This window comes from Carcharodon carcharias, chromosome 1 (genome assembly GCF_017639515.1).
Source record: "Carcharodon carcharias isolate sCarCar2 chromosome 1, sCarCar2.pri, whole genome shotgun sequence".
Taxonomy (NCBI): Eukaryota; Metazoa; Chordata; class Chondrichthyes; order Lamniformes; family Lamnidae; genus Carcharodon; species Carcharodon carcharias.
Genome location: NC_054467.1, coordinates 234,899,210 through 234,926,549, shown reverse-complemented (window position 1 = coordinate 234,926,549; position 27,340 = coordinate 234,899,210). Strand labels below are relative to the sequence as shown.

General features: G+C 44.4%; 1 protein-coding gene across 1 annotated transcript in view; it reads left to right on the top strand.

Annotated features, from left to right (window-relative positions):
* Positions 1 to 26,995, top strand: part of polr1a (RNA polymerase I subunit A) — a 170,458-nt gene extending 143,463 nt beyond the window's left edge. The window contains exon 34 of the mRNA XM_041192484.1: positions 26,209 to 26,995. Within this exon, the coding sequence (XP_041048418.1) occupies positions 26,209 to 26,309 (101 nt within the window). The 3' untranslated portion in view covers positions 26,310 to 26,995. The remainder of the gene's footprint in view (positions 1 to 26,208) is intronic.
* Positions 26,996 to 27,340: the final 345 nt, after the last annotated feature.

The window sequence follows — 27,340 nt, the reverse complement described above, 5'->3', positions numbered from 1 at the left end:
GCTGCAATTGTACAGGGCCTTGGTGAGACCACACCTGGAATATTGTGTGCAGTTTTGGTTTCCTTATCTGAGGAAGGATGTAGTTGCTAGAGGGGAGTGCAGCGAAGGTTTGATTCCTGGGATGGCGGGACTGACACATGAGGAGAGATTGAGTCGGTTAGGATTATATTTGCTGGAGTTCAGAACAATGAGGGGGGATATCATAGAAACCTATAAAATTCTAACAGGACTAGACTGGGTAGATGCAGGAAGGATGTTCCAGATGATGGGTAAGTCCAGAACCAGGGGTCACAGTCTGAGGATATGGGGTAGACCATTTAGGACTGAGATGAGGAAAAATTTCTTCAAGCAGAGAGTGGTGAACCTGTGGAATTCGTTACTACAGAAAGTAGTTGAGACCAAAACATTGTATGTTTTCAAGAAGTTTGATATAGCTCTTGGGGCGAAAGGGATCAAAGGATATGGGAAAAGCGGGAGCAGGCTATTGAGTTGGATGATCAACTATGATCATAATGAATGGTTAGCAGGCTCGAAGGGCCGAATGGCATACTACTGCTCCTAGTTTCTATGTTTCTATGAGTCCCTGCAGTGCACCCTGTAGATGGTACACACTGTGTGTCAGCTGTGGAGGGAGCGAATGTTTGTGGTTGTGGTGCTGATCAAGCGAGCTGCTTTGTCCTAGATGGTGTCGAGCTTCTTGAGTATTGTTGGAGCTGCACTCATCCTGACAAGTGGAGAGTATTTCGTCACACTCCTGACTTGTGCCTTGTAGATGGTGGACTTGCAGCCACAGTTTTTATATAACTGATCCAGTTCAGTGGTAATCCTGAGGGTGTTGATAGTGGGGTATTCAGCGATGGTAATGTCATTGAATGTCATGGGGCGATGGTGAGATTCTCTCTTGCTGGAGATGGTCATTGCCTGACACTTGTGTGGCCTGAATGTTACTTACCGCTTGTCAGCCCAAACCTGGATATTATCCAGGTCTTGCTATATTTGGACATGGACTGCTTCAGTATCTGAGGAGTCGTGAATGGTGCTGAACATTAAGCAATCATCAGCGAACATCCCCACTTCGGACCTTATGATGGAAGCAAGGTCACTGATGAAGCAGTTGAAGATGTTTGGGCCGAGAACACTACCCTGAGGAACTACTGCAGTGATGTCTTGGAACTGAGATGATTGACCTCCAACAACCACAACCATCTTCCTTTGTGCCAGGTATGATTCTAAGCAGTGAAGAGTTTTGCCCCGATTCCCATTGACTCCAGTTTTGCTAGGGCTCCTTGATGCCACACTCAGTCAAATGCTGCCTTGATGTCACCTCACCTCACCTCTGGAGTTAAGCTCTTTTGTCCATCTTTGAACCAAGGCTGTGATGAGATCAGTGATCCTTGCAGAACCCAAGGTGGGCATTAATGATCAGGTTATTGCTAAACCTGAGCCGCTTGATAGCACTGTTGGTGACCCCTTCCATCTCTTTACTGATGATGGAGAGTAGACTTATGAGGCGGTAATTTGGCAGGGTTGGATTTGTCCTGTTTTTTATGTACAGGACATACCTGGGCAATTTTCCGCATAGCCAGGTTAATGCCAATATTGTAGCTGTACTGGAACAGCTTGGCTAGGGGGACGGCAATTTCCAGAGCACAGGTCTTCAGTACTATTGCTGGAATATTGTCAGGACCCATAACCTTTGCAATATCCAGTGCCTTCCGCCATTTCTTGATATCACATGGATTGAATTGATTGAAGACTGGCATCTGTGATGCTGGGGACCTCTGGAGGAGGCCGCGATGGATTATTCTGGCTGAAGATTGTAGCAAATGCTTCAGCCTTATCTTTTGCACCGATGTGCTGGGCTCCCCCATCATTGAGGATGGGGATATTTGTGGAGTCTCCCCCTCCAGTGAGTTTTTAAATTGTCCACCACCATTCACGACTGCATATGGCAGGACTGCAGAGCTTAGATCTGATCCGTTGGTTGTGGAATGGCTTAGCTCTGTCTATCATTTGCTGATTATGCCCTTTGGCTTGCAGGTCGTCCTGTGTTATAGCTGCACCAGGTTGGTACCTCATTTTTAGGTATGCCTGGTTCTGCTCCTGGCATGCCCTCCTGCACTCTATGCCAGGCCATGCGGTTACAGACTGCAGTTGAGTACAATTCTGCCACTGCTGATGGCCCACAGCACCTCATGGTTGCCGAGCCTTGAGTTACTAGACCTGTTGGAAATCTATCCCATGTAGCACAGTGGTCGTGCCACATAACACGATGGAGGGTATCCTCAATGTGAAGACGGGACTTCAACTCCACAAGAACTGTGCGGTGGTCACTCCTACCAATACTGTCATGGACAGATGCACCCGCGGCAGGCAGGTTGGTGAGGATGAGTATGTTTTTCCCTCTCGTTGGTTCCCTCACCACCTGCCACTGACCCAGTCTAGCAGCTATGTCCTTTAGGACTCAGCCAGCTTGGTCAGTAATGGTGCCACCCTTGGTGATGGACATTGAAGTCACCCACCCAGAGTACATTCTGCGCCCATGCTGCCCTCAGTGCTTCCTCCAAGTGGTGCTCAACATGGAAGAGCACTGATTGATCAGCTGAGGGAGGGCGGTACGTGGTAATCAGGCGGTTTCCTTGCCCATGTTTGACCTGATGCCATGAGACTTCTTGGGGTCTAGAATCGATGTTGAGGACTCCCAGGGCAACTCCTTCCCAACTGTATACCACTGTGCCAGTCCTGTTGGTGAGACAGGACATACCCAGGGATGTTACTGGTGGTTTCTGGGACATTTTCTGTAAGATATGACTCCGTGAATTGCTTGACTAGTCTGTGGAACAGCTCTCCCCAGAGTCAACAGGGCTGAGTATGAAGTTGCCAGGTGGTCCATCGGTTCCATTCCTTTTAGACTTTTTAGCAGTTTAATACAACTGAGTGGCTTGCTAAGCCAACCACATTGCTGCAGATCTGGAGTCACATGTAGGCCAGACCAGGTAAGGATGGCAGATTTCCTTCCCTAATGGAAATTAGTGAACCAGATGGGTTTTAATGGCAATTGTTTCATGGTCATCATTGGACTTTTAAATTGGATTCAAATTCCACGATCTGCCATGAGGTTTCCAGATTACTGGTCCAGTGACAATGCCACTCTGCCATCGCCTCCCCCAGGAGGGAGAGGGATTCAAAGAGAGGCATGAATTTATGAGGCTCTTGAGGAGACAACAGCAAAGTTGGAGTTGGGGAGGGTAGTTTGCAATGACACAGGGATCAAGGGTGGTTTTTTTTTGAGGAGATGGTGCTGATTGTTTTGAAAGAGAACTGGACAGTATCTGAGTTGAGGCAATGGCGATGAGGAAAGGAAGTTAGTTATTCAGAAGATTAGTGGGAATGGGAAAGATATGAGGACGTCATCAAAGATGGCCTCCTTAAGTAGAGAAGACAGTGGAGATTTCAGGGTCATGATGATGGCAATAAGTACTTAAAAAAGACTTGCATTAATATAGCAATTAATATATGACCTCAGGCCATCCGAAAGCGCTTTACAGCCAAAGAAGTACGAGTGAAGTTTAGTCACTGTTGTAATGTAGGAAATGCAGCATCCAATTTGCACACAGCAAGCACATGATAATGTCCAAATAATCTGTTTTTGTGATTGTTGATTGAGGGATGGAGTGAGACTTCCGACTCAGAGGTGAGAGTGCCACCAACTGAGCCACAACAGATGCATTTAAATGGAATATAAGGAATTAACAGCAACTCTGCTTTGAAAAGCAAACCACTGGCTGTGTGTCGCGAAAACACTCGGACCCAGGAGGTTTGTCTTGGAAGTCTTTATTAAATCATGATATCATGGAGAACCCAGTCGCATACAATGGAACGATCCAGCACTCTGCGAAGCATTAGAGTACACACATAGTATAGCAAAAAAGTACGTGACAGAGATTAGGCAGTTTCAATAGTTAGAGATTAGGCAGTTTCAATGGTTGCTTAATCCTCACTAATTATTAACATGGTATGGTGACATATCTTGGGCATACACACAATAGTTCTTTCTTAGTTTACAACCATATCTGACATCTGGCTCCCATTAGTCTGGGAAGGTAGCTGATAGTGCGACTAGTCTATTAGTTTATGTGTTGGTTGCGTGACTGCTCAAGGACACTCTGTAGTAATTTCATTATACATGTATTTTATTCTTCCACAATCCCTCCTTGTTAATCTTTTAGATTAACACCAGTGAGGAATAGTATCTTCATCATCATATGGAGGTTCATAACCATAAGGAAAAGGCCGGTCCCTGGCGGGGTAAACTTTCTCTCCCCACCAGTGGGCTTCGCTGGGGCCAGTGCGCATCATTTGGGGAATAATTGGGGCACCACCTAATCCAGTAGAAACACCATTGATAATCTGGGAGCAGCAAATCCGCAAAGCAACACCCTATAACACATGCTACGACCAACCCAATTAAAACATAGAGCAACCAACTTCCCCAACCGGAGAACCAACCTAGTATTACAGACCACCAAGAATCTTTTTTATAAAAATTACTCAAACTTTCCCCAACCTTTTTTATTTCTTGTACTTTGCCCATGACATGCTGTTCCAAGTCAGTAATATTTTCAGAGACATCGGGTACATAAGTGCAGCACTCTGAGCCTATCGTAGCACAAGTGCCGCCTTTTTTAGCTAGAAGGAAGTCAAGGGCATCCTGTTTTGTAATACGGTTAGGCGTAGTGCTATCATCTCAGTGGTACTAACTGAAATCTGCTTCTGTGTCTCAACCAGAGCATCAGCCATTGAATTAACGACTTTTTCAAGTGCAGCTGCCAGGTTGATCATTTCAGGGGAATTACGAGCAGTTCCATAAGGGGTCAAAGCAATCATCCAGAATCGTTCAGATTCCGAGGTGCCACGGCGATGTAGACGCCGATGCGGGTGACCATCTAATTTATCCATATGGCGAAGATAGGGATTCAAGTATGCTAGGTAGTAACAGCCACTCCAGGTGGGAGTGGTTCCGTTCTTTTTCAAATTTCCTACAGGCACATTAAAGAAAGAGGATAGTTGAGGCATCCCAGGCAACCAGGGGTAAGCTTTATTTCCACAAACCCAGTATGTACCATTGAGGGGATTTGGTGGATGTTCGGTACTACCAGTACCGGCGGGCTTTTGGATAGATAGGCCAAAGAGGTATGATACCGTAATATGACAGGAGCTTCGTCCCAGATCGTAAGTGCTGAGTGTAAGGTTGGAACACCAATAGGTGGCGTTTACCGGCTCTTGCGGAGGTCTGATTCTAATCCCATGTTCTGTATAGTTCCACCCATTAGCAGGTGGAGAGTGACGAAACCAACCCCTAAACATATTGCTCTGTGGTGTTACAATATTAAAAGTTTGAACATCAGCGTGCTCAGCGTCATTTAGAGGAACAGCATGCCAATGACCCATCTCACCCCCATGTTGGGGAGTCTGGGCGCATATCCAACAGACACCCTGTCCTACCTGTCTAGCGTAGGGCGGCATAGAGTCAAAAAGATGTTGGGTGAGGGTCCCTTGGGTATACCCCACGGAATATAACAAGGAGCAGTATCCAATACATAATACAAGTTAGATCACTTGGTAACAGCTGCTATACTATCGCCGGACAATATTTTTTACAGCGGGTGGCATGGACCCAGTCTTCCTTCCCTTTAACCTTCAAGGCCGTCCAAGTTGTTAGCAGCACAAGGTAGGGTCCTTTCCACCTAGGAGAAAGAGAGTCTTTGTTTAGATTTTTTGCATACACTTGATCACCTGGCTGGAAGGCTTGTATAAGAGTATCTTCTGCGGTCACCTGAGCACATAAAGGAGGCTGGGCTCCGGTAGTCATCGGACGTCCCATAAGAGCTTCATGGGGTGTTATTCCAGTGGCTCTCTTGTTTCTATTTTGCATAGCATAAAGCACTACTGGAAGTGCTTCTGGCGATGAGAGGTTATTATCCTGACAAACTTTAGATAGGGCGTTTTTTAATTCCCCATTTACCCTTTCTACCATCCCTGAGGACTGTGGCTGGTAGGGAATATGCAATTTCCACTGAAATCCCATAACCTGCACTAAGTCTTTTACTATCTTTCCGGTAAAGCGAGTTCCTCGGTCACTATTTATTCCCATTGGTATTCTGTATCTAGTTATTATTTCTTTCCACAATATTTTCACTACCGTTCGAGCATCATCTTTTCGTGTGGGGTAAGCTTCTACCCATCGGGTGAACATGTCTACTATTATTAACATATGCTTATATCCCGAGGCCGGGGGCATATGTTCAAAATCAATTTGTAAATTTTCGAAGGGCATCTTGGGCATCGGGAGGTGATCATACTTGGCTGCTGGCCCTTTGTTATTCTCCTGGCAAATCGAACAATAGCGAGTGATTTTTTGTATGGTTGGGGTTATGCCCGGTGCAAACCATAGAACCATAGAACACTACAGCACAGAAAACAGGCCATTCGGCCCTTCTAGTCTGTGCCGAAATATTATTCCGCTAGTCCCATTGACCTGCACCTAGTCCATAACCCTCCAGACCTCTCCCATCCATGTATCTATCCAATTTATTCTTAAAACTTAAGAGTGAGCCCGCATTTACCACATCAGATGGTAGCTCGTTCCACCCACTCACCACTCTCTGAGTGAAGAAGTTCCCCCAATGTTCCCCCTAAACCTTTCCCCTTTCACCCAAAATCCATGTCCTCTCGTGTTTATTTCTCCCAATCCAAGTGGAAAGAGCCTACTCGCATTTACTCTGTCTATACCCCTCATAATTTTGTAAATTTCTATCAAACCTCCCCTCATTCTTCTACGCTCCAAGGAATAAAGTTCTAACCTGTTTAATCTTTCCTTGTAACTCAACTCCTGAAGACCCGGCAACATCCTAGTAAATCTTCTCTGCACTCTCTCAATCTTACTGACATCCTTCCTGTAGTTAGGCAACCAGAACTGCACACAATACTCCAAAGTTGGCCTCACCAATGTCTTGTACACCTCACCATAACATCCCAGCTCCTATACTCAATACTTTGATTTATGAAGGCCAGTATGCCAAAAGCTTTCTTTACAACCCTGTCTACCTGTGACGCCACTTTCAGGGAATTATGTATCTGAACTCCCAGATCCCTTTGTTCCTCCGCACTCCTCAGTGCCCTACCATTTAATGTGTATGTCCTACCTTGGTTTGACCTTCCAAAATGCAACACCTCTCACTTTTCTGCATTAAATTCCATCTGCCATTTTCTGGCCCATTTTTCCAGTTGGTCCAAATCTCTCTGCAAGCTTTGAAAGCCTTCCTCGCTGTCCACAACGCCTCCAATCTTAGTGTCATCAGCAAACTTGCTGATCCAATTCACCACACTATCATCCAAATCACTGATATAGACAATAAACAACAATGGTCCTAGCACAGATCCCTGAGGCACACCACTAGTCACAGACCTCCAGTCTGAGAAGCAATCATTCACTACCACTCTCTGTCTTCTCCCACACAGCCAATTTAGAATCCAGTTTACAACCTCTCCATGGATACCAAGTGTCTGAACCTTCTGAACTAACCTCCCATGTGGGACATTGTCAAAGGCCTTACTAAAGTCCATGTAGACAACATCCACAGCCTTTCCTTCATCTACTTTCTTGGTAACCTCCTCGAAAAACTCTACAAGGTTCGTTAAACACGACCTACCATGCGCAAAGCTTTGCTGACTATCCTTAATCAGCCCTTGGCTGTCCAAATAATTATATATCCGATCTCTCAGAACACCTTCCAATAATTTACCTACTACTGACATCAGGCTCACTGGCCTGTAATTACCTGGTTTACTTTTGGAGTCTTTTTTAAATAACGGAACAACATGAGCTACCGTCCAATCCTCCGGCACCTCACCCGTGGCTAAGAACATTTTAAATATTTCTGCCAGGGCCCCTGCAATTTCTACACTAGTCTCCCTCAAGGTCCGAGGGAATATCATGTCAGGCCCGGGGGATTTATCTACCTTTATTTGCCGTAAGGCAGAAAGCACCTCCTTCTCTTTAATCTCCATATGTTCCATGACACAACTGCTTGTTTCCCTTCCTTCCTTATACACTATGCCAGTTTCCTGAGTAAATACTGATGCAAAAAAACTGTTTAAGATCTCCCCCATCTCGTGAAGCTCCACACATAGACAACCACTCTGATCTTCAAGGGGACCAATTGTGTCCCTTACTATTCTTTTACTCTTAATATACTTGTAGAAACCCTTCGGGTTTACCTTCACATTATCTGCCAAAGCAACCTCATGTCTTCTTTTTGTCTTCCTGATTTCCTTTTTTAGTATTTTCTTACATTTTCTATACTCTACAAGTACCTTATTTGCTCCTTGTTGCTTATACCTGCTATACACCACTCTCTTCTTCTTAACAAGATCGCCAATATCCCTTGAAAACCAAGGTTCCCTACGCCTGTTAACTTTGCCTTTAATCCTGACAGGAACATGCAAACTCTGCACTCTCAAAATTTCGCCTTTGAATGTCTTCCACTTACTGAACACATCCTTGTCAGAAAACAACTTATCCCAATCCACTCTTCCTAGATCCTTTCTCATTTCCACAAAATTGGCCTTTCACCAATTTAGAATCTCAACTCGAGGACCAGACCTATCCTTATCCATAATTAGCTTAAAACTAATGACATTGTGGTCACTGTTTGCCCATTGTTGGTTAATCACATGTTGTATCCCTCCTTTGCCTATGTGTGCCTGTGCATGCACTAGGCGGCACGGGGGCAAAAACAGACTTTGGGGACAGACCACCTGCCCATCCGGATGAAACCAAAAACCTTCCTTAAAACTGCATTGAGCCCGCTCCCATGTCCGCTTTTCCTGTAGGGTAGAATTTTGTTGCGCTGCCTGTAATTCAAAAGACCCTAAAGCAGGGATGGGAGAGCAACTTGAGGTGCGAAGAGCTTGCAGGAGAGGCATTTGTGCAGCAGCTACATCTTTGGCCACCTGTCCGCTCGGGCATTCCCTTGGGAAACTTTATCAGTCAAATTAGTATGTGCTTCGCATTTAACAATTGCCAGGCGCTTGGGCAACTGAATTGCTGTGAGGAGATTTAAGACAAGTTAGGAATGTTTGATGAATTTTCCTGCTGATGTAATGAAATCCCGATTTTTCCATATTTGGCCGAAATCATGGACGACGCCAAAGGCATAGCGGGAATCGGTATAAATGTTGGCCGCCCGATTCTCAGCCAGGATGCAAAGAGTTCTGCTGCCTGTGCCGAAGTGCCAGGAGGTAGTGCATAGGCTTCCACCTTGCGGTGCGGATCCACAATAGCATAACCGGCAAGGAGTATATAGTCTCTTCATCGATGAGAAGAGCCGTCGGTGAAAAAGATAACATCCGGATCGTGCAGGGGTCCATCCGCAGATCCACCCTGGGGGAAGTGGATTGTTCGACCACTGTGATACAGTCATGCTCAGCATCAGTTGAGGACTCTGGCTCAAAGATGGCAGGATTAATCGCAGGCGGTCGGCGATAAGTGTAATTGGGGTGTGATAGCAAAATTACTTCATATCCCGTATGTCATGAGGCAGTAAAATGTTGTGTAGCGGCGGAGTTTAAAAGTAGCAGAACAGCGTAGGGTACTCGCACTTCACAAGGGGAGCAAAGACTTCTTGACTATGGCAGCGGTGGCTGCTACGGCACGGAGACAAGCAGGCATTCCCAGTACTACAGCAGGGAGAGCTGTAGAGTAGTAAGCAACTGGTCTTCTTCCTCCTCCATTGTCCTGGGTAAGCACTCCTGTGGCAACCCTTCCTTTTCACAGACGTGCAACTGAAAAGGGCGCTCATAGTTGGGTAGCCCCAAAGCCAGGGCCGTTGTTACAGCTGTCTTGAGGGCTCGGAATGCCGACTCCTGTTCCTGTGTCCATTGAACGAGTGCGGGTGCTTCTTTTAGAGTAGCAGCACGGAGGACGGCATCATGCAGGCGATAATCGGGTATCCATTGTCGACAATAGCCAACCTAAAAAAGAAAGGACCTCCTTCTTTGTCTTAGGAGTGGTTATTCGTAGGATAGCCTGTACTCGATCAGGTCCTATTTGCCGAGTTCCGGCCTTCAAGTTGAATCCCAGGTACCGGACTTGCGACTGGCAGAACTGTAGTTTAGACCTCGATACCCAAGGCCTCTTGTAGCTAAGAATTGGAGTAAAGTCATTGAGTCCTCTACACAGTCCACCAGGGTAGTTGAGGCCACTAAAAGGTCATCAGCATACTGTATTAATGTAGAGTTTCCATTCAGACAGCATTTGTCCAGGTCATGTTTCACAGCGGCTGCATATATGGCTGTGTAGCCTTGGGGAAGCCGCATCCAGGTATACTGTCGTCCCTTATATGTAAAAGCAAACAAATACCGGCTATCGGGATGAAGGGGGATAGAGAAGAATGCAGAGTACAAATCAACCACAGTGTAGACCGCGGCATCAGACGGATAGAGGAAAGGATCACATTTACATCCGGCACCACCGGGGCTTTGGGAATGACAATGTTGTTTACAGCCCTTAAGTCCTGCACAAAGCGCCATTTGTTTGGCTATCCGACCTTGGGTATAGGCAGTATTGGTGTGTTGCAGGGACCGACAGTAGGCTTAAGAACCCCTTGTTGGAGCAGGGAATCTATGACTGTGGCAATGTCCACCTCGGCTTCAGGGGTCAGTCGGTACTGTCAAACGCAAGGCAGCACAACATCCTTTCGTAGTATGACACAGTGGTCTGGGGCGGTAAGCACTCGGCCTACGTGAGTCCTGTGCAGGGCCCACAAATCGCCATTGACTATGTCCAACGCTAAAGGGCCAATAGTGTCGGGCTGCTCAGGTGGCTGTTGCCACTGAAATTCAGCAAGAGGGTCAATTAATTGACAGGAAATCCCCGGGAGGTATATTCTACCCTCAGCAGGTCCAAACTACTCGAAAGATCCAATGCATTCAGAGGTAGGAGCTGACTGTAACCGCTTAAGCATGGGACCTATTTGTTTGGCATGGAAGGGGGGCCGATTGGCAAGGGTTAAGTTGGGCTCAGAGTCAAGATCTATACGGAACAGGGGCTGTTGTTCCGTGGTCAAGTGCACCGGGACACCTAGGCCCGCTTCCCCGAAATAAAGGTAGGGGTCGAGGCAAATGGAGGTTACTTGCACTGCAAGAGCGTTGGCCCTTTGGCGATACTTAGGCTCATCTTTCATTGTAATCCACGCAGTGCTGGTTGCGTGACTGCTCAAGAACACTCTGTAGTAATTTCATTATACATGTATTTTATTCTTCCACACTGTGAAGTACTTAGGAATGTACAATATATAAATGGTATATAAATATAGGTTTGTTCCTTTTCTAGAACAAGCAGTCATCATTTGAAACTAAGATAAAAGCAAAACACTGCGGATGCTGGAAATCCAAAACAAAAACAAAAGTACCTGGAAAAACTCAGCAGGTCTGGCAGCATCTGCAGAGAGGAGCATTATCACCACCTTCAACACCTCTTTGTCCTTTTGTCTGTGACATCTTTTGGTTATCTCCACCTATCACTGGCCCTCTATCCAGCTCTTGTTGTCCCATACGCCCCCCCACCCCACCCACCCCCACTAACTTATATTTCACCTCTTTTCTATTTTTACTTAGTTCTGTTGAAGGTTCATTCGGATTCGAAACGTTAGCTGTGTTCCTCTCCACAGATGCTGCCAGACCTGCTGAGTTTCTCCAGATATTTTTGTTTTTGTTTTGTCATCATTTCATGATGTTTAATCATGTTGTATGAGTAGAAATTAAGTTGTGTGTAAGCCATGGCTCAGTTGGTAGCACACTTGCCTCTGAATCAGAAAGTTCTAGGTTCAGACCCACTCCAGGTGTTGAGCACAAAAATCAAGGCTAACACGCCAGTGCAGTACTAAGGAGGCTTTGCACTGTCAGAGATGCTGGATTTCGGATGGGACATTAAACTGAGGCTCCATCAGCCAGCTTGGGTGGATATGAAAGATCCCATGGCACTATTTCGCAGAAGAGTAGCACAGTTATCCCCAGTGTGCTGGCTACTATTTATCCCTCAATCAATATCACAAAAACCCCTGATTATCTTGTCATTAACACATTGGGGGGGTTGGCTGAGTGCAAATTGGCTGCCTCATTTCTTACCTTTACAACGTTGACTGCACTTCAGAAAATACTGCATTGGCTGTAAGGTGCTTTGAATCCATTGGCCTTGACTGCAAGGTGCCCAGGAAAAGAATTATGGAAGGAAAAGGTGAGGTGTGGCGATATTAAGGTGAACATTGCAGTGCTGGAGAGAGAGGAGAACATAGCTCTAGCCAAATAGGTTAAGGGACAAAAAAAGTGCAATTACATTGCTCAGTGTAGTCAATTGGCCACCAACTAGTGGGAACAAATTTGCAAGGAAATTACAGTGGTGCAAGAATTATAGAGCATTTATAATCGGGGACTTTAATTATCTGAGCTAATTGGGATAGTACTAGTGAAAAGAGCAGAGAGGGGCAAGCGTTCCTAGAGTGTGATCAGAAAGTTTTTCTGCAGCAGTGGATTTCCAGTCCAACGAGGAAGGGGGCATTGCTAGATGTGTTTTTTGGGAATGAGGTGTGCCAGATGGATCAAGTAACAGTAGAACATTTAGGGGACAATGATCATTGTATCATAAGATTTGGGCTGCCTATGGAAAAGGACAAGGAATAATCCAGAGTAAAAATAATTAACTGGGGCAAAGTCATCTTCAATTGGGGTAAAAATGAATCCAGGCAAGATAAATTGGAATCAAACACAAGACTGTACTGAATATTGGGCTATCTGTAAAGAAGGTAGGGTTCGGGCAGTCAATGTATATTCCCATGAAAGGAAAAGCAGGGCAAACAAATCCAGAGGTCCCTGAATGATGAAAGAGAAAGAGATTAAGCTGAAGAAAAAAATGTGTGATATCAACAGATGCCAGCTGAAGAATACAACCAAGAACCAGGCTGAATGTAGAAGGTTCAGAGGGGAACTGAAAAAGCAAATTAGAGAGGACTAGGAATCCTGCAGCAAGTAACTCACCTCCTATCTCCCCAAAGCCTGTCACCATCTACAAGGCATCAGTAGGACTGTGATGGAATACTGTCCACTTGCCTGGATGAGTCGTTGGCAGCCCCTTGGAATCGAGGATGACGTCCATCAGGCTTGGTGAGAATTCAGATGATTGAGGAGCCCAATTCTGGATCCACATGTTCTTCCGCACATTGTTGCAGCCCCGAGTTGGCTTCCTCCTTCTTCCTCTGCCGCCACTGTCAAGTCTTGCTGTCGAGACTTGCTGTCAAGTCGCTGAGCCTCAAAGTGGCTTGCACCTTGTTGGACGAAGTGGTGCCATGCCAAGCGACTGGCAACATTCTCCTCCCAATCAGTGGTGTTAAGTCCTCTGTGTTTAGGGCAACCTTGAGTGTATCCTCATACTTTTTCCTTTGGCTGCCCTTTGAGCATTGGCCAACGGAGAGCTGTGAGAAGTGAACCTGCCAGGCAAAGTGGTTTTCAGGCATCCGGACGCAATCGCCCGTCCATCAGAGTTGGCTCGGCAGGAGCAGGGCTTCAATGCTGGTAGACGCAGCTTCATGGAGGATGCTCGCGTTAGTCCGGCGATCCTCCCATTTGATCTCAGGATTCGACGCAAGCACTGCTGACGGACGCTCTCAAGGATGAGTGCAGCTCCAACAACATTCAAGAAGCTTGACACCATCTAGGACAAAGCAACCCGCTTGATTAGCACCCCATCCACAAATATTCACTCGCTCCACCACCAATGAACAGTGCGTACCATCTACAAGATGCACTGCATGGACTCACCAAAGCTCCTTAGACAGTACCTTCTAAATCCACGGCCACTACCACCTAGAAGGACAAGGGCAGCAGGCACATGGAAACATCACCACCTGGAAGTTCCCCTCCAAGCCACTCACAATCCTGACTTGGAAATATACTACCGTTCCTTCACTGACGCTGGGCCAAAATCCTGGAACTCCATCCCTAACAACGCTGTGTGAACACTTACACCACATGGACTGCAGTGGTTCAAGAAGGCAGCTGACCACCATCTTCTCAAGAGCAGTTAGAAATAGGCAATAAATGCTGGCCTAGCCGGTGATGCTCACATCCCAAGATGAATTCAAAAAAGGAAACAAACAGCAAGTGTGAGAAGAGACTGGCAGCTAACATACAAGGGAATCCAAAAGTTGTCTTTAGCGATATAAATAGAAAAAGACTACACATGGAGAAGGTTGATCAGGATAATGCTGTTGATGTGATGTATGTGGACATTCAAAAGGCATTTTATAAAGTGCAACACCGCAGACCTGTGAGCAAAGTTAGAGCTCGTGGATTAAAAGGGATAGTAACATGGATGCAAAATTGGCTCAGTGACTGGAAACAGACAGTAGTGGTCAACAGTCGTTTTTTGAATTGGTGGAAGATTTGCAGTGGTGCTCCTCAGAGATTGGTGTTAGAATCCCAGGTCTTCCTGATATATTAATGACCTAGACCTTAGTGTAAAGGGCGCAATTTCAATACTTGCAGGTAATACAAAATTTGGAAGTATTGTGAACTGTGAGGAGGATAGTGTAGAACTCTAAAAGGAAGTTGATAGTTTGGTGGAATGTGCACACAAGTGGCAGATGAAATTCAATGCAGAGAGGTGTAAAGTGATTTATTTTGGTAGGAAGAATGCAGTGAGCTGGTATAAAATAAAAGGTACAATTCTAAAGTGGGTGCAGGAGCAGAGGGATCTGGGTGTAAATGTGCATAAATCATTGAAGGAGTGCAGGAAAGATTCACAAGAATGATTCCAGGAATGAGGAACTTCTGTTACTGAGATTGGAGAAGTTGGGACTGTTCTCCATGGAGAAGAGAAGGTTGAGAGGAGATCTGATAGAGGTGTTCAAAATCATGAGGGGTCTGGACAGAGCATATGAGGAAAAATGTTTCCATAGATGGAAGGATCAAGAACCAGAGGACACAGATTTAAGGTAATGGGCAAAAGAAGCAATGGCGACATTTGGAAAATCTTTTTCACACAGCGAGTCGTTAGGATGTAGAATGCACTGCTTGACAATGTAGCGAAGGCAGGTTCAACTGAGTGATTCAAGAGTGATTTGGTTTATTATGTGAAAAGGAATATACAGGGCTACGGGGAGAAGGCAGGGAGCGGCTGTAGGTGAATTGTTCATTCAGAGAGCCAGCATGGACATGAGAGACCAAATGGCTGCCTTTGTGTAGTAACCATTCTATGATTCTATGATAAATGTGAATCCGTGTTTCTTTTTAAATGTAAAGAAATCTGATGTTAATTTAAAAATAAACACTGTAGATGGCATAACACCACTGAGTTTTTATTACATAAATACGTGTCTAAAAGTTATTACAGGGTAGTAATTTCAAGAATTGTTCAGCGATCAAACTATGAAAACAAAGTTGGCATGAGTTTTGTCTGTCATTGGCAGAGTCCTGCACTGTGAACCTTTGCCCTTCACCTTGACTTCTTAATAAATTAAAGTTTCTGAGATTATTTCATGCTCCTTAACAGGATTGTTGGGCTGAAGGAGAGTTTTAATTCCTTATTGAGTGATGAGCCATGGCAGAAAGTGCCCCATGTGCACTGTTACCTCCACTGTCCTGCATGTACCCACCCACCCCAGAAACTGATTCACTTGGAGGTGATTTTTTAGTATGAACATTGTGTGGCGTTTCACAATTAATTGTTCTGCTACAATTTGCATGGAAGGTGGAATTTGCATTGATAAATATCTTACATTTCCTCGGGACATTTCCTGGAATTTAACCCTGAAAAGTGTGAGGTGATACACTTTGGAAGGAGTAATTTGACAAGGAAGTATTCAATGAACGGCATGACACTAGGATGTTTTGAGGAACAAAGGGACCTTGGCACGTTGTCCATAGATTTCTGAAGGTGGGGGGACATGTTAATGGGGTGGTGAAAAAGGCATATGGGACACTTGCCTTTATCAATCGAGGCATAGATTACAAAAGTAGGGAGGTCATGTTGGAGTTGTATAGAACCTTGGTGAGGCCACAACTGGGGTACTGTGTGCAGTTCTGGTTGCCACATTAGGAAGGATATGATTGCACTGGGTGCAGAGGAGATTCACCAGGATGTTGCCTGGGATGAAACATTTAAGTTATGAAGAGAGATTGGATAGACTTGGATTGTTTTCGTTGGAGAAGACTGAGGGGCGACCTGATCAAGGTGTACAAGATTCTGAGGGGCATGGACAGGGTGGAAAGGGAGCAGCTGTTCCCCTAAGTTGAAGGGTCAGTCACGAGGGGACATAAGTTCAAGATGAGGGGCAGGAGGTTTAGGGGGGATGTGAGGAAAAACTATTTTACCCAGAGGGTGGTGACGGTCTGGAATGCACTGCCTGGGAGAGTGGTGGCGGCAGGTTGCCTCACATCCTTTAAAAAGTACTGCGTGAGCACTTGGCAAGTCATAATATTCAAGGCTATGGGCCAAATGCTGGTAAATGGGATGAGGTAGGTAGGTCAGGTGTTTCTCACGTGTCGTTGCAGACTTGTAGGGCCTCTTCTGCACTGTATGGTTCTGTGATTCTGTGAAATCTCAAAGTTATATCCAGTAGATTACTTTTCAACAGTCATTATTGTTATACAGACAAAAATACTGGGGCTTAATTGCAAACAGTAAGATATCACAAACAACAAACAAGCTGAAAGAACAATGTGTCTCATTTAGATGATGTCTGAGGGAGGAATGTGTGCCGTTACAGCTGGAGAACTACCCTGCTTTTCAGAGTAATACCATTCATGCAATCTAAGCAGGGTGTTAGTTCAGCCTAAAAGCTGTCATTTCCCTCAGTACTGCACCAGTACTGTCAGCCTAAATTAATCCCTGAAGTTATTAAATTGTGAAAGTCTGCTACCTGAAACTAAGATGTGTTTACAGGCAGGAATCGACTCTTTTGGGATTTAGAAGATTCATTAAGTTTACCTATTATGGTTTGAGATGTTGTCTGAAGGCCTAATTACATGAAGCCGGTCTATTAGCATAACCTCAGGAAATTCAGGTCGTCACAGACTGGACTCATGGGTGAAGTTACCTTATGACTTCAGTTTAAATCCCATCCAAACCTTGGCATCTCCGACAGTGCATACTTCCTCAATACTGGACTGGAATGTCAGCCTAAACTTTGTGTTCAAGTATCCAGATTGGGACTTGAACCCATAACCTTCTGACATGAAAGAATTCTGCAGCCTTGACTTCATTAGCTCCATTGCCGTGTGTATGTATTTTGCTTGTGTCTCCATTCACACATGCTCTCTGTATTTTCATGCTTTGTTTGTTTAATGGACGTCATTTTTGAGACAGCAAAAGCTTGCATTCATGTCGCACTTTTCACACCCTCAGATCCCAAAGTCTTTGCAGCCAATGAAGTTGTAATTTTGAAGTGTAGCCATTGTTATAATGTCGAAAATGCAGCAGCCAATATGCTCACAGAAAACTCTGGCAAACAGGAATGACATAATTCACCAGGTGTTCTGTTCTTAAGTGACTTTGAGGAGATAAGTATTGACTTAGAAAATATGGAGAAAATACACTGCAATTTTTTAAATGACGCCATAGTTTTTAACGTCACTTGAGAGAGTCACATCCATCAGTGTAAAGGCTCCCTCTGGAATGGGCCTGGAACCTGTAAGCTTCTGACTCGTCAAGTGAGTTACCAACTGGGCCAAAGCCGATACAAGGCTGACCGAGAAAAAGTAAGAACTTGCATTTGTACAGCACCTTTCACAACCCAAGGGCGAACCAAAATGTTTTGCAGACAATTAAGTCCTATTTTGAAACGTGGAGCAAGTTGTACACAAGATCGCACAAACAGCAATGTAAAAATGATCAGTTGTCTTTTCAGCTTCCAGTAGTGTGCTGCTGCCAAGCCTACACTGTAATGGAAACTGGTTTTCCTTCACATCTGCCTAATGCATGTTAATTTTGCTTTGTCTCTTTCTTTCTACATTTAATGGGTACGGCAATGCCTGGGTCATGGTCTGTATTTCACCATCCTTTGTGGAGGCTGGGTTAATTGTCCTGCAGCAGCACAGTAACCGATTGGCAAAATGAAAGACTGAACCTGTAAAGTGCCAATTGAAACAGCCATGGCTCAGTTTGGAGCACTCTTGTCTCTGAGTCAAAACTTTGTATGTTCAAGTCCCACACCAGGGAGGAGCACAAAATCCAGGCTGACATTCCAGAGTACTACCGAACAAGGGCTGCATGGGCCAGCGTGCTGTCTTTCAGATAAAATGTTAAAGAACAGAGGCCACGTTTGTTATCTCAGGTGAATGTAAAAGATCCCATGGCACTGTTTTGGAGACAACCAGGTTTCCTGGGCAATATTTACCCTTCAATCAAACATCATTGTCTGGTCATTATCACATTGCTGTTGTGAGATCTTGCTGTGGGCAAATTGCTGTCACGTTTTCCTACATTACACAGTGCTGCCACTTCAAAAAAAATGTACCTAATTGGCTGTAAAACATTTTGGGACATCCTCAGGCTGTGAAAGGCATTATATAAATGCAAGGTTTTTTTTCTTTTTATTGTATCTGTCAGAAATACCTGGACTAGAGAATTGCAAACATTACACCCTTGTTCAGAAAAGGGTGTAAAGATGAGCCTTGCAACTATCAGCCTGTCAATTTAACTTTGGTGGTAGGGTAACTTCTAGAAAAATAATTAGGGACAAAATGAATAGTCACATGGAGAAATGTGGGTTAATTATGGAAAGCCAGCATAGATTTCTTAAAACTAACTTGCTTAAGTTTTTTTGAAGAGGTGACGGAGAGGGTTGATGAGGGCAATGCTGTTGATATGGTATACATGGGTTTCCAAAAGGCACTTGATACAGTGCCACACAACAGGTTGTAAGATAAGTTATAGCCCATGGGATAAAAGGGAAAGTAGCAATATAGTTTCAAGTCAGGATGGAGGAGAGCTTGTAGGCGGTGGTGTTCCCTTGCGTCTGCTGCCCTTGTCCTTGTGGGTGGTAGAGGTTGCGTATTTGGAAGGTGCTGTTGAAAGAGGCTTGGTGAGTTGCTGCAATGCACTTTGTAGATGGTACACACTGTTGCCACTGTGCGCCAATGGTGGAGGGAGTGAATGTTTAAGGTGTGGATGGGGTGCCAATCAAGCAGCTGTTTTATCTTGGATGGCATCAAGCTTCTTGAATGTTGCTGGAGCCATTCTAATCCAGACAAGCGTGATGCATTCCATCATGTTGCTGACTTGTGCTTATAGATGGTGGACAAGTTTTGGTGGTGTCAGTAGTTGAGTTACTCGCTGCAGAATTCCCAGCCTCTGTCATGCTCTTGTAGCCATGTTTCTGGTTAATCCCAACCATTAGAATTTAATAGCGGAGAACTCGGCAATGGTAATGCGGAAACATTTTCTCTTTTGCTGTCCTCTTGAATCTCTTCATAATGTTGGAGACCTCTATCAGGTCATCTTCCAGTCTGTTCTTTTCTAGAGAAAAGGGCCCCAGTCTGTTTAATGCTTCCTGATAGATAAACCTCCTAAATTTTAGTATCAACGTGGTAAATCATCTTTGCAATTTCCTCAGTGTTTCCATATCTGTTTTGAAGTATTGGAAACCAAAAGTGTGCACTGTACTCTTGTTTGTGAAGTAACTGAAATTTTGTGCAAGTTTAATAGAACTCTGCTTTGAATTCTATCTGATCATTATCAACTTGCTATCCATACTGTCACATTCACTTTCTTGTTATGAGCCTCAACTATCCTGCGATTTGGTAGCTTATCAAATGCCTTTTGAAAAACCAATTTTATGCATGTACTCTTGTTACAGGTAGTATACCTCAAACCCGGCAACCTTGGGACAGAGGCTGTGCGAGATTTTGGAACTTGCCAGGTTTGGGGGAAAAAAATCAGAACCCTTTAATTCAGTCAATAGAGAACACAGGAAAACCAAATGACCCAATTGCACAGCACCTTAGGTTAATGGCCATGTCGCTGCTCACATTAATTCACTTCACACGTGTTGGATTTAATATCTCTTTCATGCCTCCCCTACTTCCCGACGGCTGGGGTCAAGCTTTGCTAAGCCACTGGGAGCGCGGGAAGCATCAGGCACACGAAGGTCCTCGGCATGCTACGGTGCCGATGCAGCAGCTGGGTCAGGTGGGGTCAAGGTTTGCTGAGCCACTTGGAGCACGGGGGAAAATATATCCTGCTTTTGGAATCTGCTGGTTTTCAGGTTGCCGGATTTGAGGTACTGTATCTGTATTTCCATATAAGTGGTTTAAATACAGAATTAATCACTTGATGAACTACTTTTGTTGGAACATAAGTTAAGGGTATTGGAAATTTGATTTACCCATGTGTTACCATGTGTTTTCATCTGTTGCTCATAGTGACCAACAGGATCAAACCTGTTAGACAGCTATGCTATCCCTGTTACTGTTGCATCTGACTACACCCTTTTATATTGTTTCAAAATGGAAAGAGAATCTCAAGACTGGATATTTGCAGCAATGCAATTGCAACACTTAATTCCAGCATTTCATTCAACCTTATACTCTCACCTTCACCTTTTTTAGTTTACCAAAATTTTCCACTTACCATGGTGAAACAGGAGCTATCATCTTTTGTTTTACCCCACTTTCTCTATTTTTAAATTATTGATGGTCCCCTGGATTAAGAACTTCACTAAAATCATGCCTCAGATGAAAGAATGAATTTTATTACAGAATTTTTGCTAAACTTTTTGCAACCAAGTGATGAAATGATTGTCTTTTGAGGAACAATTGACCCAATACTCATTGGGGTTTAGAAGAATGAGAGGTGATCTTGTTGAAACATGAGATTCCGAGGGAGCTTTACAGGGTAAATGCTGAGGGGATGTTCCCCCTTGTGGGGGAATCTAGAACTAAGGAGCGTAGTTTCACAATCAGAGGTCTCCCATTTAAGACTGAGATGTGGAAGCATTTCTTCTCTTAACGAGTCATTAATCTTTGTAATTCTCTACCCAAGAGAGCAGTAGAGGCTGGGGTATTGAGAATATTTAAGGCTAAGTTAGAGAGATTTTTGATCTATAAGGAAGTTGAGAATTATGGGGGGGTGTCAAATAAGAAAGTGGAGTTAAGGTCACAATCGGAACAGCCATGACCTTTTCAAACGGTGGAGTAAGCGCAAGAGGATAAATGGCCTATTCCTGCTCCTATTTTTTATATTTTTGCATGATACCTGGTTCCTGTGTTTTTTCCCTTACTTTTCTTGTTATATTGCAGTCGCTCTAGTCTACTGGTTAATCCATTTCCAACATTGTGTCTCCACCCCACACATGTCTCCTTATTTGGGGTATGTGGAACATTCCTTGTTCCAGTCCTACTCCGGCCCCCTTCCACAACTCTTTCTCCGGTACATCGATGATTACTTCGGTGCTGCTTCATGCTCTCGTCAGGACTTGGAAAAATTTATTAATTTTGCTTCCAATCGCCACCCCTCCATCATTTTCACGTGGTCCATCTCTGACACTTCCCTTCCCTTCCTTGATCTCTCTGTCTCAATCTCTGGTGATAGACTGTTCACCAGTATCCATTACCGACACCCACAGTTACCTCAACTACAGCTCCTCACACCCCGCTTCCTGTGAGGACTCCATTCCATTCTCTCAGTTCCTTCGCCTCTGTTTCATCTGTTCTGATGATGCTACCTTCAAAAACAGTTCCTCTGACATGTCCTCCTCCTTCCTTAACCGAGGTTTTCCACCCACAGTCGTTGACAGGGCCCTCAACCATGTCCGGCCCATCTCCCGAGCATCCGCCCTCACGCCTTCTCCTCCCTCCCAGAAACATGATAGAGTTCCCCTTGTCCTCACTTATCACCCCACCAGCCTCCGCATTCAAAGGATCACTTCCGCCATCTCCACCAACTCCAGCATGATGCCATCACCACACACATCTTCCCTTCACCCCACCGGCCACATTCCGTAGGGATCGTTCCCTCCGGGACACCCTGGTCCACTGCTCCATCACCCCCTACTCCTCAACTACCACCTATGGCACCTCCCCATGCCCACGCAAAAGATGCAACACCTGCCCCTTCACTTCCTCTCTCCTCACCGTCCAAGGACCCAAACACTCCTTTCAAGTGAAGCAGCATTTCACTTGCATTTCTCCCAACTTAGTCTACTGCATTCGTTGCTCCCAATGTGGTCTCCTCTACATTGGAGAGACCAAATGCAGACTGGGTGACCGCTTTGCAGAACACCTTCGGTCTGTCTGCAAGCATTATCAGACCTCCCTGTCGCTTGCCATTTTAACACTCCATCCTGCTCTCTTGCCCGCATGTCTGCCCTTGGCTTGCTGCATTGTTCCAGTGAAGCTCAACGCAAACTGGAGGAACAGCACCTCATCTTCCGACTAGGCACTTTACAGCCTTCCGGACTGAATATTGAATTCAACAACTTTAGATCTTGAACTCCCTCCTCCATCCCCACCCCCTTTCTGTTTCTTCCCCCTTCCTTTTGTTTTTTCCAATAATTTATATAGATTTTTCTTTTCCCACCTATTTCCATTATTTTTAAATCTTTTATGCCCTGCTAGCCTTTCCACCCCACCCCCACTAGAGCTGTACCTTGAGTGCCCTACCATCCATTCTTAATTAGCACATTCGTTTAGATAATATCACCACCTTCAACGTCTGTGTTCTTTTGTTCTTTTGTCTGTGACATCTTTTGATTATCTGCTCCTATCACTGCTTGTTTGTCCCTACAGCCACGCACCCCCCCCAAACCTTAAACCAGCATATATTTCACCCCTTTCCTAAGATTCACTCAGTTCTGTTGAAGGGTCATGAGGACTCGAAACGTCAACTCTTTTTTTCTCCGCCGATGCTGCCAGACCTGCTGAGTTTTTCCAGGTAATTCTGTTTTTGTTTTGGATTTCCAGCATCCGCAGTTTTTTGTTTTTATCTCATTATTACTTGTATTCCTATATTTTATTGATTTTTTTTCTGTAGTCATTGCCCCTCTTAAGTTGCAAAGAAAACCATTCTGCATAGTTTTCCTTCTTGTACCCTTTCTGTGTTAAAATCAGGACTCATTGCCATGTCTGCGCCAGCTCACTTATCTGACCATTTGGAATGATGAAACTTCTTACCTCCCTGAACCTTACCTTCCAATTGTAGTTTTCAAGATTTCAAAATCTAAGCTTGACTTCACTCAATCGCTATTAAATTTATGTCAGCTTTTCAAGTCTTGTTTGGGATACCAGGTTGCCATTTATTCCACCTTGTTTAGTTCTTCCAGTATATTCATTTAGTTGTTCAGATATTATGCACATTGCCGATTTACCCAGCAAAAATCCATGCACTAATAATTCGGTGGATGCTGGATGCCAGCCCTTAAAACCTTGCATGACTTGTGGCTGTTCAGCTATTGGACTGCAAATACATAACAACCAAACGCAGTTCTGTCTCCAGTGATAAATGCATGTGTACTTTTCAACAGGGTTCACTGGTTAACCATCAGGAGCAGGAAACCCTGAGCAGTTTTTATTTTTCCCTTCTCTAATGCTAGTGCTGTTGGGAGGAGTTTAAACTAATTTGGCAGGGGGAGGAGACACAGAATGTTAGCAGGATAGGGACACATCATAATACAGTTAAACAATCAAGTCAGAGGGAGTACAGCTGCATTAAGTTTCAAGAGAGTAAGGCAAGGCTGAATGGCCTCTACTTTAATGCCAGGAGTATTACAGGTAAAACGGATGAGTTAAGGGTGACGAGTGACATGTGGAATTGTGATATAGTAGCCATCACTGAGACATGGTTGAGGGAGGGGCAAGATTGGCAACTCAACATTCAGGGATATAGAAGCTTCAGGTGTGACGGGAGGGGGTAAAAGAGGAGGAGGCATTGCATTATTAGTTAAGGAGTCAGTTACTGCAGTAAGGAGAGATGATAACTTGGAGGTGTCAGCAAATGAAGCTTTGTGGGTAGAATTTAGGAATAAAAAAAGGGCAACCACATTGTTAGGTGTTTATTATAGACCCCAGATAGTCCGTGGGAAATTGAGGAGCAAATATGTGCACAATTTGTGGAGGTGTGTAAAACAACAACAATAGGATAGTTATATTAGGTGATTTCAACTTTCCCAACATTAATTGAGATAGACATAGTGTTAAGGGCTTGGATGGAGTGGATTTCTTGAAATGTGTACAGGAGAACTTTTTAGGTCAATATGTAGAGTGTCCAACAAGGGATGGCGCAGTGCTGGACCTAATTCTGAGGAATGAAGCTAGACATGTGGCTGAGGAGGTGGTGGGGAAGCATTTTAATGATAGCGAATGCAACATGGTACAATTTAAGCTTGTTATGGACAAAGAAATCGACAAGTTGCAAAAAAATGTTTTGGATTGAGGGAGAGCAGATTTTAGTAAAATAAGGCAGGATCTGGCCAAAGTAGATTGGGAACAGCTACTTGTGGGGAAATCTACAGAAGAGCAGTGGGGGGTGTTCAAAAAGAAAACAGGCTCAACGTGTTCCTTCTAGGGTGATAGGAAGGAGTAACAAGCCCAGAGAACCATGGATGACTAGAGATATTCAGAATACGATGAGAAGGAAAAGAGAGGCTTTTAGCGGGTTCAAGAGGAGCAAATCAACGGAGGCATTAATGGAGTACAGAAATTGCAGGGTGGAGCTTAAGAAAGCAATTAGGAGAGCAAAGAGAGGATATGAGAAAGCTCTGGCTGGTAAAAGTAGGAAAAACCCCAAAATATTCCATAAGTATGTCAATGGGAAGAGGATAACCAGGGAAAGAGTAGGGACCAAGGGGGCAATCTATGGGTGGAGCCAGAGGACATTGGTAGTGTGTTGAACAAATATCTCACATCCTTCTTCACTCAAGAGAATGAGATTGAAGGTATCGAGCTTGGGGAGACAGACTGCGAGGTTCTTGAGCAAATTGATATCGAGAGTGACAAGGTATTGGAGGTGTTGGCAGGCTTAAAAGTGGGATTTGTGTCCCAGACTGCTGAGAGAGGCAAGGGAGGAGATTGCAGGGGCTCTGACCCAAATTTTTAATAGCTCTCTGGCCACGGGGGAGGTGCCAAAGGACTGGAGAACAGCTAATGTGGTTCCGCTATTTAAGAAATAAATGTTAGGCAGAAAGTTAAAAAACAGGTCCTCTAGGGTTGTTATCTCAGGATTACTCCCTGTGTCACGTGCCAGTGAGGCTAGAAATAGGAAGATAGTGTAGCTAAACACGTGGCTGAACAGATGGTGTAGGAGGGAGGGTTTCCGATATCTGGATCATTGGGATCTCTTCCGGGGCAGGTGGGACCTGTGCAAGAAGGACGGGTTGCATCTAAACTGGAGGGGCATCAATATCCTGGCTGTGAGGTTTGCTAGTGTCACTTAACAAGAGTTTTAACTCTTAACATCCAGAATATCAACCAAATTCTGCTGAAAGAGATGTTTCTTTCACTCCAGCTTGTTCTAAGCTCTCAAACTAAACTGCTTGAACGGAGAGCCACCCCGGGAACCTACCTACCTCTATTCCAACTTGTTGACCCTTTTTTCCCTAATGTTAATCCTCCAGGCAAACTGGTCACACGATCATTTCCGGAACACTTTTTTTTAAACCAGGAATCAGACCCTAGTTCTTAACTGGACCCCCATCGCCACATAAAATATAGGGTTTTTCCCCTAAAGCACATGGTCATCACAGTATATATTTGAAGACACTTGCAGTTATCAAGTTCTCACCTAATTTGTGCCCTCTACACCAGCACTTCCAAAACTATTTCCCAATGTGATGCCATTTTAACCTTCTCACTCACTCACTCACTCCCCCCGCCGCCACCACCACTCACCCCCCCACTCCCTCACGCACTCTCACTCACTCACGCGTTCTCTGTCAGTGTCTGAGAAGCATAGTGGCTTGCCCAGGTTAAGCAGCCTGGAGAGGATACAGTGTATAAGAATGAGACTGAAAGGAATGGGGCTTTTTCTTTTTAAAAGTGATTTGTGAAGAACATTATGGCATTCCAGTGGTCATGTCCCAGGAGATTCAGGAAAATCTATGGTGCTCAGCACTCATTCTTTCAACATTGATTCCTTAATTCTAATTTCTTTTCCTTTAGGTGCTCATGATGAATTGAAGTCTCCATCAGCCTGCTTGGTGGTGGGGAAAGTCATCCGTGGCGGCACCGGCCTTTTTGATCTGAAGCAACCTCTTAAATGATTACTTCTTTCTGATTTCTCGTCTGATTAAAGAGTGCTATTGGAAGTGGACAAGAATGGGGTATTATGTTGTGTATATTTTTATATATTCTGTAAAATACAGGATCCAAAGAGGCAAATAAAGAGAAGGGAGTGTGTACCACAGACCTCTTTACAGCAACAAGTGATGAGCCAGTGAATACAACTTGATGTTGCTTTGAGCTACTTGCCAATTGCAGTACAACAGAGGAGCCAAATTTCCACCTTTTCCGTAAGCAGGAAGAACAGATGGAATGAGGTCTCATGGGAGTTAAACACAAATGACAGAACCTGGTTTGAGCAAAGCAGAGGAGTTTTCACTGTCTGTTGAGCGAAGAAGCAAGAACTGCATTACTGTGTGCGCCCAGGAACGTTGAACTAAATTTCACTGGTCATCGAGAATCACATTAAAATTAAAGTTGGCTTTTTATTAAATTATTGACACAGTGCAAGTTTTGTTGTAAAGTCGGCTTCACATTTGTGGAATTGAATGCAAGTTTCTGCTTCATATTCTTAACTGTATTTGACAGATTTTTAACAGGATTTTAATAGGACTATAAATGAAGAGCTGTCCAGCTAAATACAGTCAGTTCAGTAGCTGTGCTTCCCATATACTCACTATTGGGACATTAACCAAGTCTTAAAATAAATCATTAATCAGTGTCATAACTGCTGCTGTCTCGGTCTCCAACTGCAATATTAGTTCAACATTTTTATTGCTTCCTTTTTAGTTTTTTAATTGAAAATGAAGATGTTAACTGGTTATAACGAAACAGCAAAGTATAACACAATATAGCATTTAGTAGAGGCTGCAATTACTAATTGAGTTTAATCATAGAAGGGTTACAGCACAAAGACGAGGTCTTTCAGCCCACTGTGTCATGTTGGCTCCCTGCAAGAGCAACTCTCATAGTCCCACTTTGAAGCCCTGCAAAGTTTTTCTCTTCAGGTAATTATCCAATTCCCTTTTCAAGGCCTTGATTGATCTGCTTCCACCATGCTCTCAGGCAGTGC